Raw genomic sequence first — 14,934 nt, forward strand, 5'->3', positions numbered from 1 at the left:
GGTTTGAGCCCCACATAGGGCTCTGTGCTGACAGCTCGGAGCCTGGAGCCTGCTTCAGATTCTGTGTCTGCCTGTCTCTCTGCCCCTTCCCCACTCGTGTGTGCTATCTGTCTCTCTCTCTCAAAAGTAAAAATAAACATTAAAAAAAATTTTTTTTAAAAACATTAATAAAAAAACTTGTTAAATTCAAGTTTGCTTCTCTTAGAACTACAGCTGTGTATGATTTCTGTATGGGAGATTCCTTAAACTGTTGTTTAGGTAAAATACCATGTATTTCTTTCTCATAGCAACAGTATAGATAGGACACAGTGGAACGTAGTAAGGAGTCATCACAGCCTTTATGTTAGATGTGCTGTATTTCACTGGCTGAATCTGGAGGACAAAACATTATTAGCATCTATTTGTAGGTACATATTAAAAAAATAGAAAGTGATCAAGGCCAAGAGGTACCACAGCAAATTGTGATATGCAAAGTGGGAACGTAGAACAGTTTTAGGGTCCTTTTAGGGACCCATGACAGAGTCTGCTTAGAGTATGCAGTGCAACATGGGTAATAAGGAAAGTGGGAGCCAGGGCACAATGGAGCGGATGAGGGGCGGTGGAAAGAGAAAGGCCACCGGATTTTCAGATGATTGGATTATTCCTCTCTCAGGGCTGGAGACCTGGGTGGTTTTAGGTAGTTTTGTACTAAACTCAGTACTTTATATGGCATGCATAGGTAATTGTATAATTCTATTTGGGAAAAAAAAAATGCCATTTAAATCTTATTTAGAGATAAGTGAAATTGATCAGAATTGTCAAGAAAAGAATCAGTCCCAACAGGTATTTATTATCTGTCACAGACACACAATCGGAGGATCCCCCTACCCACCACACGGAATAGCATAGTAGGGAGAGAGCCAAAGGTGCCACTGCTTTCCAAACCTGCGTGCCTGTCTGTATCCCCTACAACCAGGATTCTGTGACAGGTTGGGCTTAGGTTCCCACTGACCTTGTTCATAAAAGAGACTGGGCATCTTTCCAACTCTAGGCCCAAAGTGACTATGACCCTTATTCTCTCAGAGGGTCTCAGGAGAGAGCCTGAAGATCCCTGAGCCTCAGGGATGTTGCAGGGATGGCTGCGCAGGAAAGATTCCCAGGGACAGAAAAGAGGAACGTTGAAAACATATTTTGGAACCAAGTAACCAACTTGATAGCCTTATAGATATGCCCCGCTACAGTTCTGGTGTGCATCCCAACCCCGATTTGTTTGTTGGCAGAGCCACATTAATGGCCATAGATATCCCCCAAAGTGTAAAAACATACATACTTAGAGATTCTGTTGTTTACCAAGTTATTCTTCACACAGATGGTGGTCACTAAATACTTCTTGCAGGTGGTTACCTCTCTTTTTTTCCCCCCAGTAGTATTTTATTTTAAACACATTTCTTGATGGAGCCTAAACTTAAGACCAGCACATAGAAAATAAGTCAGTGTTGGGAAGCCTAAACAGTGAGGTCCTGGGTTCATCCCAGAGTGTGGAGCCTCCATAGTCATAGTGGGTGTTTTTTGTCATTTTTGTTTTTGGTTGGAAATAGTATTAGTACATGATTCTAAAGTGATGAATTTTTTTAATTAAAAATATTTTCTAATGTTTATTTTTGAGAGAGAGAGAGAGAGAGAGAGAGAGAGAGACAACCCTAATGGAGGAGGGGCAGAGAGAGACCGAAGAGACACAGAATCTGAGGCAGGCTCCATCCAGGCTCTGAGCTGTCAGCACAGAGCCCAATGTGGGGCTCAAACTCATGGACCGTGAGATCATGACCTGAGTTGAAGTTGGATGCCCAACCAACTGAGCCACCCAGGAGCCCCGAAAGTGGTGAATTTTAATGGAGCAAAAAACTTTACTTGGAAATGATTGGTTTTTTTATCCTCACCAAAGAGAAAATGGGGGTTTCTGAGACCGTTGGAATTTCTTTGCTCTGTTATCTCTTCCCCTGGTGTGGGATGATCAAATTCCACATTTCCAGGTTGCTAGGAGACAGGCAGCCTATCTTGTAGATATTGGCATGTAAGATCTCTTTATTCTTTGGACTTCTGTATTTCTCAGAATTGTCATGCTTCTTTTCTAAACCCTAAATTATGCAGAGACAACATGATTATATGACCCAGCTCAGGAAATATAAAGCGGGTCAAAAATACCAAGCTAAGTTTAAATAAAGAACATTACTGGCTGCAGTATATTAAGGCATCATTCTTGCAAAGTCCATATTTGCCTCTCTTTGCTGCTGACTCTTTTGTGACATTTTCAGGGCACAAAAGTGGTTATGCGGGAGTAGGCTGAGAATACCCTATCTAGAGATTCATATAATGTTAAAAGTATTGCAAGTGGAGGCACCTGTGTGGCTTAGTGGGTTGAGCCTCTGACTTCGGCTCAGATCATGATCTTGCAGTTCATGAGTTTGAGCCCCGTGTCGGGCTCGCTGCTGTCAGCGTGGAGCCTGGTTTGGATCTTCTGTCCCCCTCTCCCTCTGCCCTTTCCCCACTTGTGTGCATGATTTCTCTCTCTCTCCCTCAAAAACATAAATCATTAAAAAAAAAAAAAGTATTGCAAGTGAACCTTGGCCCCAGGAACTCAATTTATGTGTTCTTAAAAAATAGTGTCTCAGTGTCATTTTTTTTTCTTTTTCTTTTTTTTTTTTTAAATTTGTGTGTGAGAGAGAGAGCTTGAGCAGGGGAGGAGCAGAAGGAGAGGGAGAGAGAATTCCAGGGGTGCCTGGGTGGCTCAGACTGACTTTGGCTCAGGTCATGATCTCAAGATTAATGGGTTCCAGTCCCACATCAGGCTCTGCACTGACATCATGGAGCCTGCTTCAGATTCTCTGTCTCTGTCTCTCTCTCTCTCTCTCTCTCTCTCTCTCTCTCTCTCTGCTCCTTCCCTGGTCTCTCTCTCTCTCAAGTAAATAAATAAGCTTAACAAAAAAGTGAGAGAGAGAGGGAGAGAGAGAGGGAGAGAGAGAGAATCCCAAGCAGGCTCTGTGCTGTCACCAGGGAGCCTGATGCAGGACTGCATTCCACAAACCTTGAGATCATGACCTGAGCTGAAATTAAGAGTCAGACACTTAACTGCCTGAGCCACCCAGGTGCTCCCAGTAACTCTATTTAAATAATTTACTGATGGGGGGTGGGGAGGTCCTAGGATCATGTGGCTTTACTATAGCTATTTTGCCCTATATGCTTTCCTTAAAAGGAAAATTCATCTTACATTACCATACAGTTTTTTGGGGAGGGCCTTAAGTTTAACGTTAGAGTACTAGGGTTCAAAAAAAATGTGCCTAGATGGTAGATGTTGATAATTTGGCACCAGAATTCTTCTGAAATTGAATACATTGCAATATGTTTAAAAAAGTTTTTATTTATTCATTTTGAGAGAGACAGAGCAAGTGGGGAGGGACAGAGAGAGAGAGAGAGAGAGAGAGAGAGAGAGAGAGAGAGAATCCCAAGCAGGCTCCTCACTGTCAGCTTGGAGTCTGATGTGGGGCTCGACCCCATGAAACTCAAGATTGTGACCTGAGTTGAAACAAACAGTTGGACGCTTAACCAACTGAGCCACCCAGGCACTCCTGAATACATTGCAGTATTAATCAGAAGTTTTTTGTTGGCTTCTGATTTTGAATGGCATAGGGATTGGAGACTGAGATGGTTAGTTAAAATTTAAGGAATTCAGGAGCTCTGCTTCATGTTACCACCAGTCAGGCTCTCTGTTTTCCTGTCTGAATTCAATGTAGAGTTTTTTGTAGCAGTTGGTTTAGAAGGGTGTGTGTTTTGGGAGTGGCTCAGTTGGTTCCCTGTATCATGATGGCCCACAGCAGGACCCAGACCCCTGAGTCAGTTACATCGATAAATACGGTTATTATACAGATGGACTCCCATTCTCAGCCAGTTCATCTTTTTTAAATGAGCTGTAGTTTATTGTCACACTATAAGAATTAAATCTAATGTCTTTGTTCTATGAAGATGAGTTTGAGTAGATCGTCCAGACTGGCAATGACAGGAAGACACCCTTTTCATTGTGAGTTATTTGGAGTAACTGGGGTTGTAGATTTGACCGAGAAAGTCTCTGAGATAGGGAAGAGGGAGATTTACTGACAGAGGTTATTTGTAGAATTATGTAGAATTTAATGTTTTTGTAAAGGTCTTAATTACTTAAGATTTAATTTCTATGTGCAGACTGAATATAATGGTAAACCTTGGTTTGGTATGATTTAGCTTTGTTTCAACAGATGATTATTGGATTGTTTTTCTAACTTAAAAAATTACATGAGTGGTAAATGTTCATTACCAAAAATTCAGTATACATATAAACAAGAAAAAGGAAAAATTCCCTTATGATTGTATCAGCTAGAGGTAAACATTGTAAACTGTAGATGTCTATCATTCTAACTTTCTTGTCTTCACTTAACTGTCTTTCAAAAGCAAATTATGTTTTGCCTGCTATTTGGTAAATTTTGCTTTTTTTCATGTACAGCATAAATACCCATTCAAGCCATCACATTTTATTTTTATGGGTGCTTAGTAATCCTTTGTGAGATGACCTATAATTTATTTAAAAGTCCCCCATGATTGGAATTTAGGTTGTTTCTATATTTTGCCGCAGTAACATTAATATCTACCCTTTTGCCCCTTTATTTCCTTAGGATAAATTCCTGAGAGTAGAGTACTTTGTTTCTTGCTTTAAAAAATATATATATTTTTAAAATTTTTTTCAGTGAGAGAGCAAGAAAGAGCATGAGTGGGGGAGGGGCAGAGAGAGAGAGGGAGACAAAGAATCCAAAGCAGGCTCCAGGCTCTGAGCTGACAACACAGAGCTTGATGCGCGGCTCGAGCTCACAAGCCGTGAGTGAGATCATGACCTGAACTGAAGTGGGAGGCTCAACTGACTGAGCCACCCAGGCTCCTGAGAGTAGAATACTTTGTAAAGGATTTGTACGTTTTAAGATTTTTGAAACACATTGCCAGATAGCTTTCCAGAAAGCTATTCCAGAAAGGCCATTCCAGTTTTCAGTTTCTTCTCTAATTGGCTTTATACTTGGATTAAAATGTGGAATTTTTATTTAGTTGCAGAATGAGGAAGAGCCTGGAGAGCCAGAACAGGCTGTAGGTGACGCTCCTCCACCTTACAGCAGCATCTCTGCAGAGAGTGCAGGTAGGTAACCCGCAAGGTGACTCTTGAACTCATGAAATGCACTTAGCCAGAGACTTGTCCAGTGTGTGTTTGTCTTTGCCTTTGCTTCAGCTTTCCTTAAGAAGTCTTTGACGTTGTTTGTAGTTTGTAGCCGGAAGTGAAAAAAACTCATGTTACTTTTCTGAAAAACACTTAAAACCCCATCTCAGTATGTCTTTTTTATGGAATTCCGTTTCATTCCAATAGGCCCTTCATAAAAAGGAAGTAGAAATTCAGGAACTAGGTGATCACCTGATTTTTTGTTCTTTTTGTAGTTTCCTCATTAATTGTTTTGCTCTTTGTGATTTTAGTGCCTGCGACCTGGAACATAGTACATTTGATTGATTTGTGCTAGTAAATTCTTAATTTAAAAGAAAAAAAACAAAACTAAAAGTCTCTCAGTTCTTTCATAATATTCCTCATAGTTCAAGTCCTCCTTGAATAATCTTTTGTCTTCACATTTTACGCCGAATTATCTATTTAATTTTCACATACATACATAGAAGGGATGGGGAAAAAGAAAGAAAATCTCAACAGTTGAGGACTTTTGGTAGTTTAAAGCTTCCTGATAAGCAGTTCTGCTTTAATTGCTGAAAATGGACCAGTTTTGATGGAACCTCTTCATTTTCTCTAAGAGAGAAATGTGGCATGAAATCATGCATGGTGCCACCATTGAACCCATCCTACTGCCAGGGTAGATAGGCAAGTTGAAGACAGCATTTATCCCAAAGAGCCTCATAATCCTTTCAATACAGTATTTGGGCAGCTATTGTCAGTTGATGAGGGCTTACTCTGGTTGGTAGTCTCTGGGGCCCTGAGGCTGCCGTTTAATTAAGAAGAACACAGGTCAGAAAGTTTTTTCCCTCTACTCTGGCTTCAAATTTTGAACTCTGTATCCTTGTATTAAGATTCTTTTATTTATAAGCATCTAAAACTAACAATGCTAACTTCCGGTTTTTGAGGAATTGCAGGGTGTCTCCTTGAATCAAATTAAGATGAAAACACCAAGACTTGGGAAAGAATTGCAAAGCCATGCCGTATTTACTCATTTCTACCCAGACTATAAGTACTAGTTATCCATTAAATACATCCACTGAAAATTTAACTCATTAATAAGAAATTTGGTTCCTGTTTTTTTTAATGATAAAAGTCTTTTATATTTAGCTACCCAGAATTATTAAGAGGTAATTTTTTTCCTGAATATCTGAGTTTGTACTTTCTGTAATTGTAAAAAGTTAGAACCTTTTTTGAGACAAATCTTTTTCAAACACTTCCCTCCCTTATTCACTTATGTCTCATATTCTTTGTTTACATTTTTTCTTATGATTTAGGGATTGCAACCAGACACATTATCTGGAAGATATTCTGTTCTATACTATAGTGATGCCTTTATTCATTGACATTTGTAGAACTTTGATTCAAGAATCAGATTCTCCCTTAGCTGTAAAATGGTATTTCCCATAGCTGTCCTTACAGAAATCCCTTTAATCTTTCTCTTTTGTTGTTGTTAATCTTGCTGTGGCCCTCAACAGCAAAAAACAAAGCTTCTTGAGATTGGGTATAAAGTAGAGGTAAACTACTTTTAGAATAGAGCCTGAAGAATACTCTTGTGAATAAAGGCTTTGGATTTTATAGCATTTCGTCTAACTACACAGAAGCCTTTAAAACAAACAAACAAATAAAATACGTAAGTAATACATAAAAATAAAATAAAATAAACACCCAAACTTTTAACTTCCTGAGTCTCTACTGAGCTCTTTGAGTTTCAGATGAGTGAAGTTTCAGGGAAATCTTTTTTAGGGATCATAAGTTACTCAAGAACATTAATTTTTTGTGTATGAACTGGGGTTTTCCATTTTGACTTTTTTTTTAAAAAGGAAACCTCTAAAATGGTTTAAATGGCCTTTTCCCCCTTTGTTGTTAAATTAACATTGCTAATTTTTTTTCAGATAAATGCTATGTGTACCTGTTACTCCATTTATGAGGAAAGTGATTAGAAACAATATGACACATGCATGTTGGTAGGGAAAAAAAAGAGCACAAGTCATTATTTCGCACACTCTACGTATTTTAATTTGTGATATATAAATTGAACAGTCTAACAAATATTGGTTGTTGTTCTGAATGTATTAAATAAACTTGAAAGATTGTCACTAAACTTTTCTTGGTAACTTAAAATGATGTGAGTATGTATATTGATGGATCCCATTACAAAATATTTTGAAATAGGGAAATACACATGTTGTTAATTTTCTTCAACTTAAGGTGGTAGGTATCAGTTTTATTCATGTATTCAGAATTACTATGGCAGTAGGCTAATTTAAATTGTACATTTCTGTTTGTAATAACTTAGTTTGACTTGAGAAATAAAAAGAAATTTGATAGAAGATTATGCAGTGTTTTATAATGTATGTATCACATTAACTATATATGTATGTATTACATTAATGTATATATTATAATGTATGTGTGTGCATGTATCTTAAATAATAATTTTGACATGGAAAAAAACAAGTTCTTTAAATTGGGTTAGGTGGCAGCTTTAGTTTCAATAACACATTTTCCTATATTTTCTTCTAAAAGCTTTAATATTTTATTTTCATATGTAGATTTATATTCCATCTGATATTGTTTTTTTCTGTATAGTGTAAGATAGTGGTCAAGATGATTTTGTTTTTCTGTATGGATCAGCAGTTGGTACAGCACCATTTATTAAAAAGACCATTCTTTCTTCCCTGCCTTACAGTGTCACCTTTGTTGTAAATCAGATGACCATATTATGTGTGGATCTCTTTCTGGACTCAGTATTCTAATGTTTATTTATTTTTGAGAGAGAGCGACATAGAGTGAGCAGGGTAGGAGCAGAGAGAGGGAGACACAGAATCCGAAGTGGGGTCCAGGTTCCAAGCTGTCAGCATGGAGCCCGACACAGAGCTTGAACCCACGCATGAACCGTGAGATCGTGACCTGAACCGAAGTTGAATGCTTAACCGACTGAGCCACCCAGGCACCCCTGGACTCATTGTAGAGCTTTATAATCTTGATATCTGGTAATGTAGGTCCTTCACACTTAACTGCGCTTCAAGATTGCTTTGGTTTTTCTTGGCCTTTTGCATATATATACATTTTACAATTAAATAGGCTTGTCAGTTTCCATAAACTGTAACAAAAGAAAACAGTAATTCTGCTAGAATTCTAGTTAGAATTGCACTGAATCTGGGATCAGTTGGAAGAGCATTAACATCTTTATAATACTGCTTCCAGTCTGTAAACATGATATATCTCTCCATGTAATTAAGATCTTCTTTAATTTCTCTCGGTAGTATTTTATAGGTTTCAACATTGAGTACTTATATATTTATTACTAGATTTACTTCTCATGTTGTTGTAAAAAATGGTCCATATATAATTTTACTTTGTTTGTTGCTGGTATATGGAAATACAATTGATGATTTATATCTATCCAGAGACTTTGCTAAATTCATATATTAATTCTAATAGGCTGTCTGTAGGTTCTCTTGAATTTTCTGGGTCTTTAATCATGTCATCCATGATTAAGGATAGTTATTTCTTTTCTCCTAATACTTCTGTCTTGTATTTCCTTTTCTTGCCATATTATATGAACTAGTAGGATCTTTAAGGTAATGTTTGATAGGAAGTAGTGACAGTAGGCATTTTTGTCTAATTCTAATCTTAGGGGAGAAAGCTTTTAAAAATTTGCAATTAATTATGATATTGACTCTAGGTATTTTGTAGAGACTTATGATCAAATTAAGGAAGTTTTATTCCTAATTTGCTAAGTGTTTTTATTATCAGTAGGTGTTGAATTGTGTAAAATGCTTTTTGTGTCCATGTGAATACAATAGAATTTTTCTTTTTTCTGTTAATGAGGTGAATTGTATTGATTGATGATTTCAATAATATATTACAGTAAAATTGGAAGTTAATTACAATTAACCAGAAGAAAAAGAAGAGAGAAAAATGTTAATCTTGATGAACTATAGGACTTTTTTCAAAATGTTTGTTTTTTAAAAAAAATGGTGTAGAAATTTAATAGATTTTTAAATATATCTTTTCTAATAAATATTGAGTTCCTTATCATAGAAGTTAATGAGAATGAAGATACATTAAAAAGAGGAAATGAAAGATTTAATTCAGATAAATGATGGCTCTTTAACTGAATTAGTTACCTGAACCGATTAGGCACATCATAGAAAACAGTACCTGGTAAAACTAATGGGTAAGAATCAAAGTGCCAGAATAAACTCGTGAGAAATGAATTTTAACTTTTTTATTAAGTTGGTTTTCCTCTTTGTAATTGGGAGGAAACTATGGTACACCTTACAGACACACAGGTGATGTATTTTTGGCTTAAATGTTGTCTTTATGCCACTGTTAGTACTGAGTGCCTTTGGTGAACATATCAAGTGACAGTTGAAAAAAGTGTTCCAAGGCATTTGGGAGGGAAGGCAAAGTGATTTAAATGAATCTGCTTAAATAATTAAAAGGTGGATGAATTTAAAAATCATTCTCAATCTCTTATATTCTTATATGAACAGTTTGGTTCAATTATTCTGTATGTACCCTTAGAAGTATGGCTGGTTTTTGTTTTCCAGAGTTAGTAGAAATCATCTTTTTCCTGCGTTTAGCTAATGGTCAGTTAATTATGACTTCCTTTTTATTCTGCAGCATATTTTGACTACAAAGATGAGTCTGGATTTCCAAAGCCTCCGTCTTACAATGTGGCAACAACACTGCCCAGTTATGATGAAGCTGAGAGAACAAAGGCTGAGGCTACTATCCCCTTGGTTCCTGGAAGAGTAAGTCCAAATTACCATGTTACTTGCTGGCTGCTTTATGGGAATTAGGGTCTCTTCATTACCCACTTTTTTTTTTTTCATTACCCACTTTTGATGTATTGCTTATGATTGTACTAATTCATAAACGTACAGTTAATTTTTTATTGTTTAAATTGTAGTTAAGATAGAATGCAGTATTGGTTTCACGAGTACAAGTCAGTGATTCATCACTAACATACAACACCCTGTGCTCATCGCACCAAGTGCCGTCCTTAGTACCCATCACCTGTCTAGCCCATCCCTCCGTCAACCCATAGTTTGGTCTCTGTCATTAAGAGTCTCTTCTAGTTTGTTTCCCTCTTTTCTCCCCCTTCCATATGTTCATCTCTTTCGTTTCTTAACTTCCACATACGAGTGAAATCATAAGGTATTTGTCTTTCTCTCATTGACTTATTTTGCTTAGCATAATGCATTCTAGCTCCATCTATGTCACTGCAAATGGCAAGGTTTCATTCTTTTTGATGGCTGAGTAATATTCCATTGTGTGTATATGTGTGTATACACACACGTGCACACATACCACATCTTTAGCCATTCATCAGTCAGTGGACATTTGGGGTCTGTCCATAGGTTGGCTATTGTTGATAATGCTGCTATAAACATTGGGGTGCATGTGCTCCTTTGAATTTGTATTTTTGTATCCTTTGGGTAAATACCTAGGAGTGCAGTTGCTGGATCATAGGGTAGGTCTATTTTTAGTTTCTTGAGAAAGTACAACTATTTTTTTAAAAAACAAGTACATTTTCTTTTGGGATAACAAACTCCTACCTCTTCCTGAAAGTGATGTGGTAAAAGTTACAAATCAGCAAAAAAAAATCATTAGTCAGGCCAGTTTAAATTTTCCCTGTATCTCTACTTCCACCACCATTTTCTCAACTTTCCTGCCCTAACTGAAACGTCTTAGAGCAGGGGCTGATTTAGGAAATACACTGACTTTGCCTTGATCTACACATTTCATGTTTTGGCGTTAGGTAGATAGGGAGATTTATGGAGAGAATAAGTTCATCTTTATAGAATTAAACTTATGAAACTTATAACAGGGCCCCAGCAATTGTCTAGGTGAATCTCATGTCACCAGCAGTCCAGACCACTCCTGTGTCTGTGAGGACATAGTGAATTCGGATCCTGTAGGTTGCGTGTGATGAAAGCCAGTGGGAGATTTTAAGGCACTCTTTGTTCTTGATGTCACATCTGCAAGTGACTAGATGTGATTTCATAAATACTCATCCAGGTTAAAGCTGATGGCAGGTAGGGCCTTGGGCCAGTATTGGGAAAATGTAGAGTAGGGGCAGTCAGGGTTCCACATTCATCCCGAGAGGAAACTAGAGTGAACAATAAGAACAAAAACAGAGGTTTAGCCGGGACAGTGCAGTGGCATAGGCCCCAGAAGTTCAGGCCTTAGAGTAGAGGACTGTTGACAGACCATACCTACTATGAGGAGTCAGGCTCCTAAAACCACTACTTGATAGAAATAATAGTTCATAAGCCTAGACTAGGCTGATTCCATATGGTAGTGTGTGCGCAGTTCTTATAGTTTCCAGGGAGAAACTACCAACCTTCAAGGAGCTTATTGTCTAAGGACAAAACAGTCTTCATATAATACTGGAAGCCAGCAACATGCTTGGCATGTACTCAGTTTCTAGTATATTGTTTCCAGTCCTCACAACAACCTTGCAAGATGGAGATTATATTATCCCCATTTTACAGAATTGAGCCCAGAGAAATTAAGTAATTTGCGCAGTCATAATAGCTAATAAGTAGCACAGGTGAGAGTCACACCCAGGTATTCTAGACTCTAAAGTCCTATGTGTATTCTGTAGTTCCCTTAGATTATATGGTAACTGTCCCATGGAAATAGACCAGGAGATTAGCTCTGATTAATAACAGAACTCCTTAGAATACTTTTATTTGACAAGGATACATATTTAGGAGCCTGTTAAATGTTATTTAGCAAACATGTATAGACCACTTTTTTTTTTTTTTTTACAATGTGCTATGTATTTTGTAATGGATAGGTAGAAAGTTTTGAATAAGGCAGTACTCCTGCTATACAAGAACTTAAAGACAGCTGGGGAAAAGGCCCCCAAATACCAGTATCTAAGCAGCACAGGTGCCGTGAGCATGAAGAACTGTGACTTTTTACTATGTGATTGTGGGGGAAATGGGATTTGAAGTGGATCCTGAGTTTTGATGGATAAGAACATTCCAAAAGGAAAAGTCCAGAAAGCAGACATGAATTTAGCCGGTGTGGGAAAGGGTCTATGAATGTAGTACTTGATTTTGCTTGAGCAAAGAGTTTGTGACCAGACTATAGGCTGTAGAATGTTTTGAATGCTAGGTTGAGGCATGTAGGCTTATGTGTGGGTCACAAGAATCTTTGTGAAAGTTTTTGAGCAGGGATATGATAAGACAAGTATGGTGTTTTAGAAACATTAACCCAGCAGCAATTTGTAGGAGGAATGATAGTACAGATACCAAGGACAGGAAGAACAGTTAGAAGGCACCTACAAGGAGCACCTGGGTGGCTCAGTTGGCTAAGCATCAAACTCTTGATTTAGGCTCAGGTCATGTTCTCACAATGAGTTCGAGCCCTGAGTCAGGTTCTGCGCGTACAGTGCAGATTCTCTTTCCCTCTCCATCTGCCCCTCTGCGGCTTGCGCATGTGCTCTGTCTCAAAAGTAAATAAATAAACTTTTTTTTTTTTTAAAGAAGGCACCTGCAGCATTACTAGAAATTACTTCCCTGTCTTTCTGTAGTATATCTTTGAGTATTTATGCAAAAAAAAAAAAACCCAATTAGTTTCTAATTAGGCAAGGCCTTATTTTTCCTAATATGAAGTCAGAAACTGGGTACTTAGTATTTTAAAAAAACAAAACAAACACAGTCTTGTAAAAATTTCTTCCTTCCTTCCTTCCTTCCTTCCTTCCTTCCTTCCTCCCTCCCTCCCTCCCTCCCTGCCTCCCTCTTTTGAGAGAGAGAGAGGGTGCAAGTGAGCGAGAGGCAGAGAGAGAGAAGCAGGGTTTACTTGAAGCAAGGCTTGAGCTCACCCAAAGCAGGACTCACGCTCACCTGATGCAGAACTCGAACTCACAAACAGCAAGATCATGACCTGAGCCAAAGTCAGATGCTTAACCGGCTGAGCCACACAGGTGCCCCTCCTTTTTTTTTTTTAACAGTTTGTTTATTTTGAGAGAGAAAGCACTTTTTTTTGAGCGAGGGGCAGGGAGAGGGAGAATTCCAAGCAAATTTGTTTATTTTGAGAGAGAAAGCACTTTTTTTTGAGCGAGGGACAGAGAGAGGGAGAGGGAGAATTCCAAGCAAATTTGTTTATTTTGAGAGAGAAAGCACTTTTTTTTGAGCGAGGGACAGAGAGAGGGAGAGGGAGAATTCCAAGCAAATTTGTTTATTTTGAGAGAGAAAGCACTTTTTTTTGAGCGAGGGGCAGAGAGAGGGAGAGGGAGAATTCCAAGCATGTTCCAGTGCTGTCAGCACAGAGCCCAATTCAGGGCTCAAACCCATGAATTGTGAGATCATGACCTGAGCCAAAGTTAGACACTTAACCGACCAAGCATCCAGGTGACCCTCTTGTAAAAATTTGTGACAGGAGACGAAGTGTGTTAACTTTGAAATGGAAGCTGCCCCTTACTTTTCCATTTCTCCAGTACACCCTCCCCAGGTGAATGCTAGCTTGTTATGGATTTCCCAGCCTCCTTTCTGTCTGTGTAGGGTGAGTTTGGATTGTCCCTAAAGGGTTTTTTTTCCCTTTTTTTCCTTTTGTGCATTTGAGGAACCTTCATTGGACTGTGTACAAATCTGGCTTTTACTTTTAAGTGTATATTCATATGTGTTTCAGTATTTCAACACATAACGTACATCAGTTGAAAAGGTGGGCCACATGGTTAATGGTGGTCAGGGTCCTGTTCCTCCTAGACTTGGAGTAATATGTTTTCAAGTTACGATGGAAAGGATCCTCTCTGCCAATAAGCTTGGAAGTGAGGTTGTTTCAGACCTTTATGCTAATGTGAACAAAATGGTTGTAAAGTTGAGCACTGGGCAGCCCCACAGCCTCTTCATGTGTGATCTTGCTATTCTTTTTCTCCCATGTCTTATAAAAATTTGAACTTCTTAATTAGGTCCTGGATTACTAATATCTGGGCCCTCAGCAGGCCCTGAGTTACTGATTCTAGAATGTAAGGCAAATTTAAGCCAAATATGTTTTTTTTTCTTTACATATATTTGGGTGAATACTTCTCTTTGAACTTTATAATTTTTGAAGTGTATTCTTAAAGAACTTGGGTTATAAAATGAACAGTTCATTTAGAAAACTATAGAGGTAGAAGAAAGATTTGCTTGTTCTCTAATTGTATCTTTTACTTAAAAGACAAAATGAAATTTTTAACACATACTGAACCTTAATGCTCATCATTTTGAATTGAGCCAAAGTGGTAAATTTTCTCCTTGGTACTCACTTTATTCCTTTCCTTATTTTTCTTGATGCTTTTCATTTGCCTACAAATAATTCATCTTGATTTTACCTTTCTCTTGTCATTTAGGATGAAGACTTTGTGGGTCGGGATGACTTTGATGATGCTGACCAACTGAGGATAGGAAATGATGGGATTTTCATGTTAACTTTTTTCAGTAAGTACATATAGTAGGACCACCTCTCACCAACCAGAGTGCTTTGAAGTATGGCCGTATCTTGACTGAATTAAAATGACTAGTTGAACTAATATTTTAATATATTGTATGCATTTGATGCCTCTTATTGAGATGTTCAGAACTTAGTATACATTTTTCTTAATATTCCTTCTGTTTGTCTTCTCTTATGTCTATAGAAAATATAACTGAAGTAGTTATGGGGATGCTGTA

At 37.8% G+C, this 14,934-nt stretch overlaps 1 protein-coding gene across 1 annotated transcript in view; it reads left to right on the forward strand.

The window, feature by feature from the left end:
* The window catches only part of NDFIP1 (Nedd4 family interacting protein 1), a 56,822-nt gene that overhangs the window by 26,763 nt on the left and 15,125 nt on the right, over window positions 1-14,934 (forward strand). The window contains exons 2-4 of the mRNA XM_047858651.1: window positions 5,098-5,185; window positions 9,893-10,023; window positions 14,616-14,703. Of these exons, the coding sequence (XP_047714607.1) occupies window positions 5,098-5,185; window positions 9,893-10,023; window positions 14,616-14,703 (307 nt within the window). The remainder of the gene's footprint in view (window positions 1-5,097; window positions 5,186-9,892; window positions 10,024-14,615; window positions 14,704-14,934) is intronic.

Source organism: Prionailurus viverrinus, chromosome A1 (assembly GCF_022837055.1).
Source record: "Prionailurus viverrinus isolate Anna chromosome A1, UM_Priviv_1.0, whole genome shotgun sequence".
In the NCBI taxonomy this organism is placed as follows: Eukaryota; Metazoa; Chordata; class Mammalia; order Carnivora; family Felidae; genus Prionailurus; species Prionailurus viverrinus.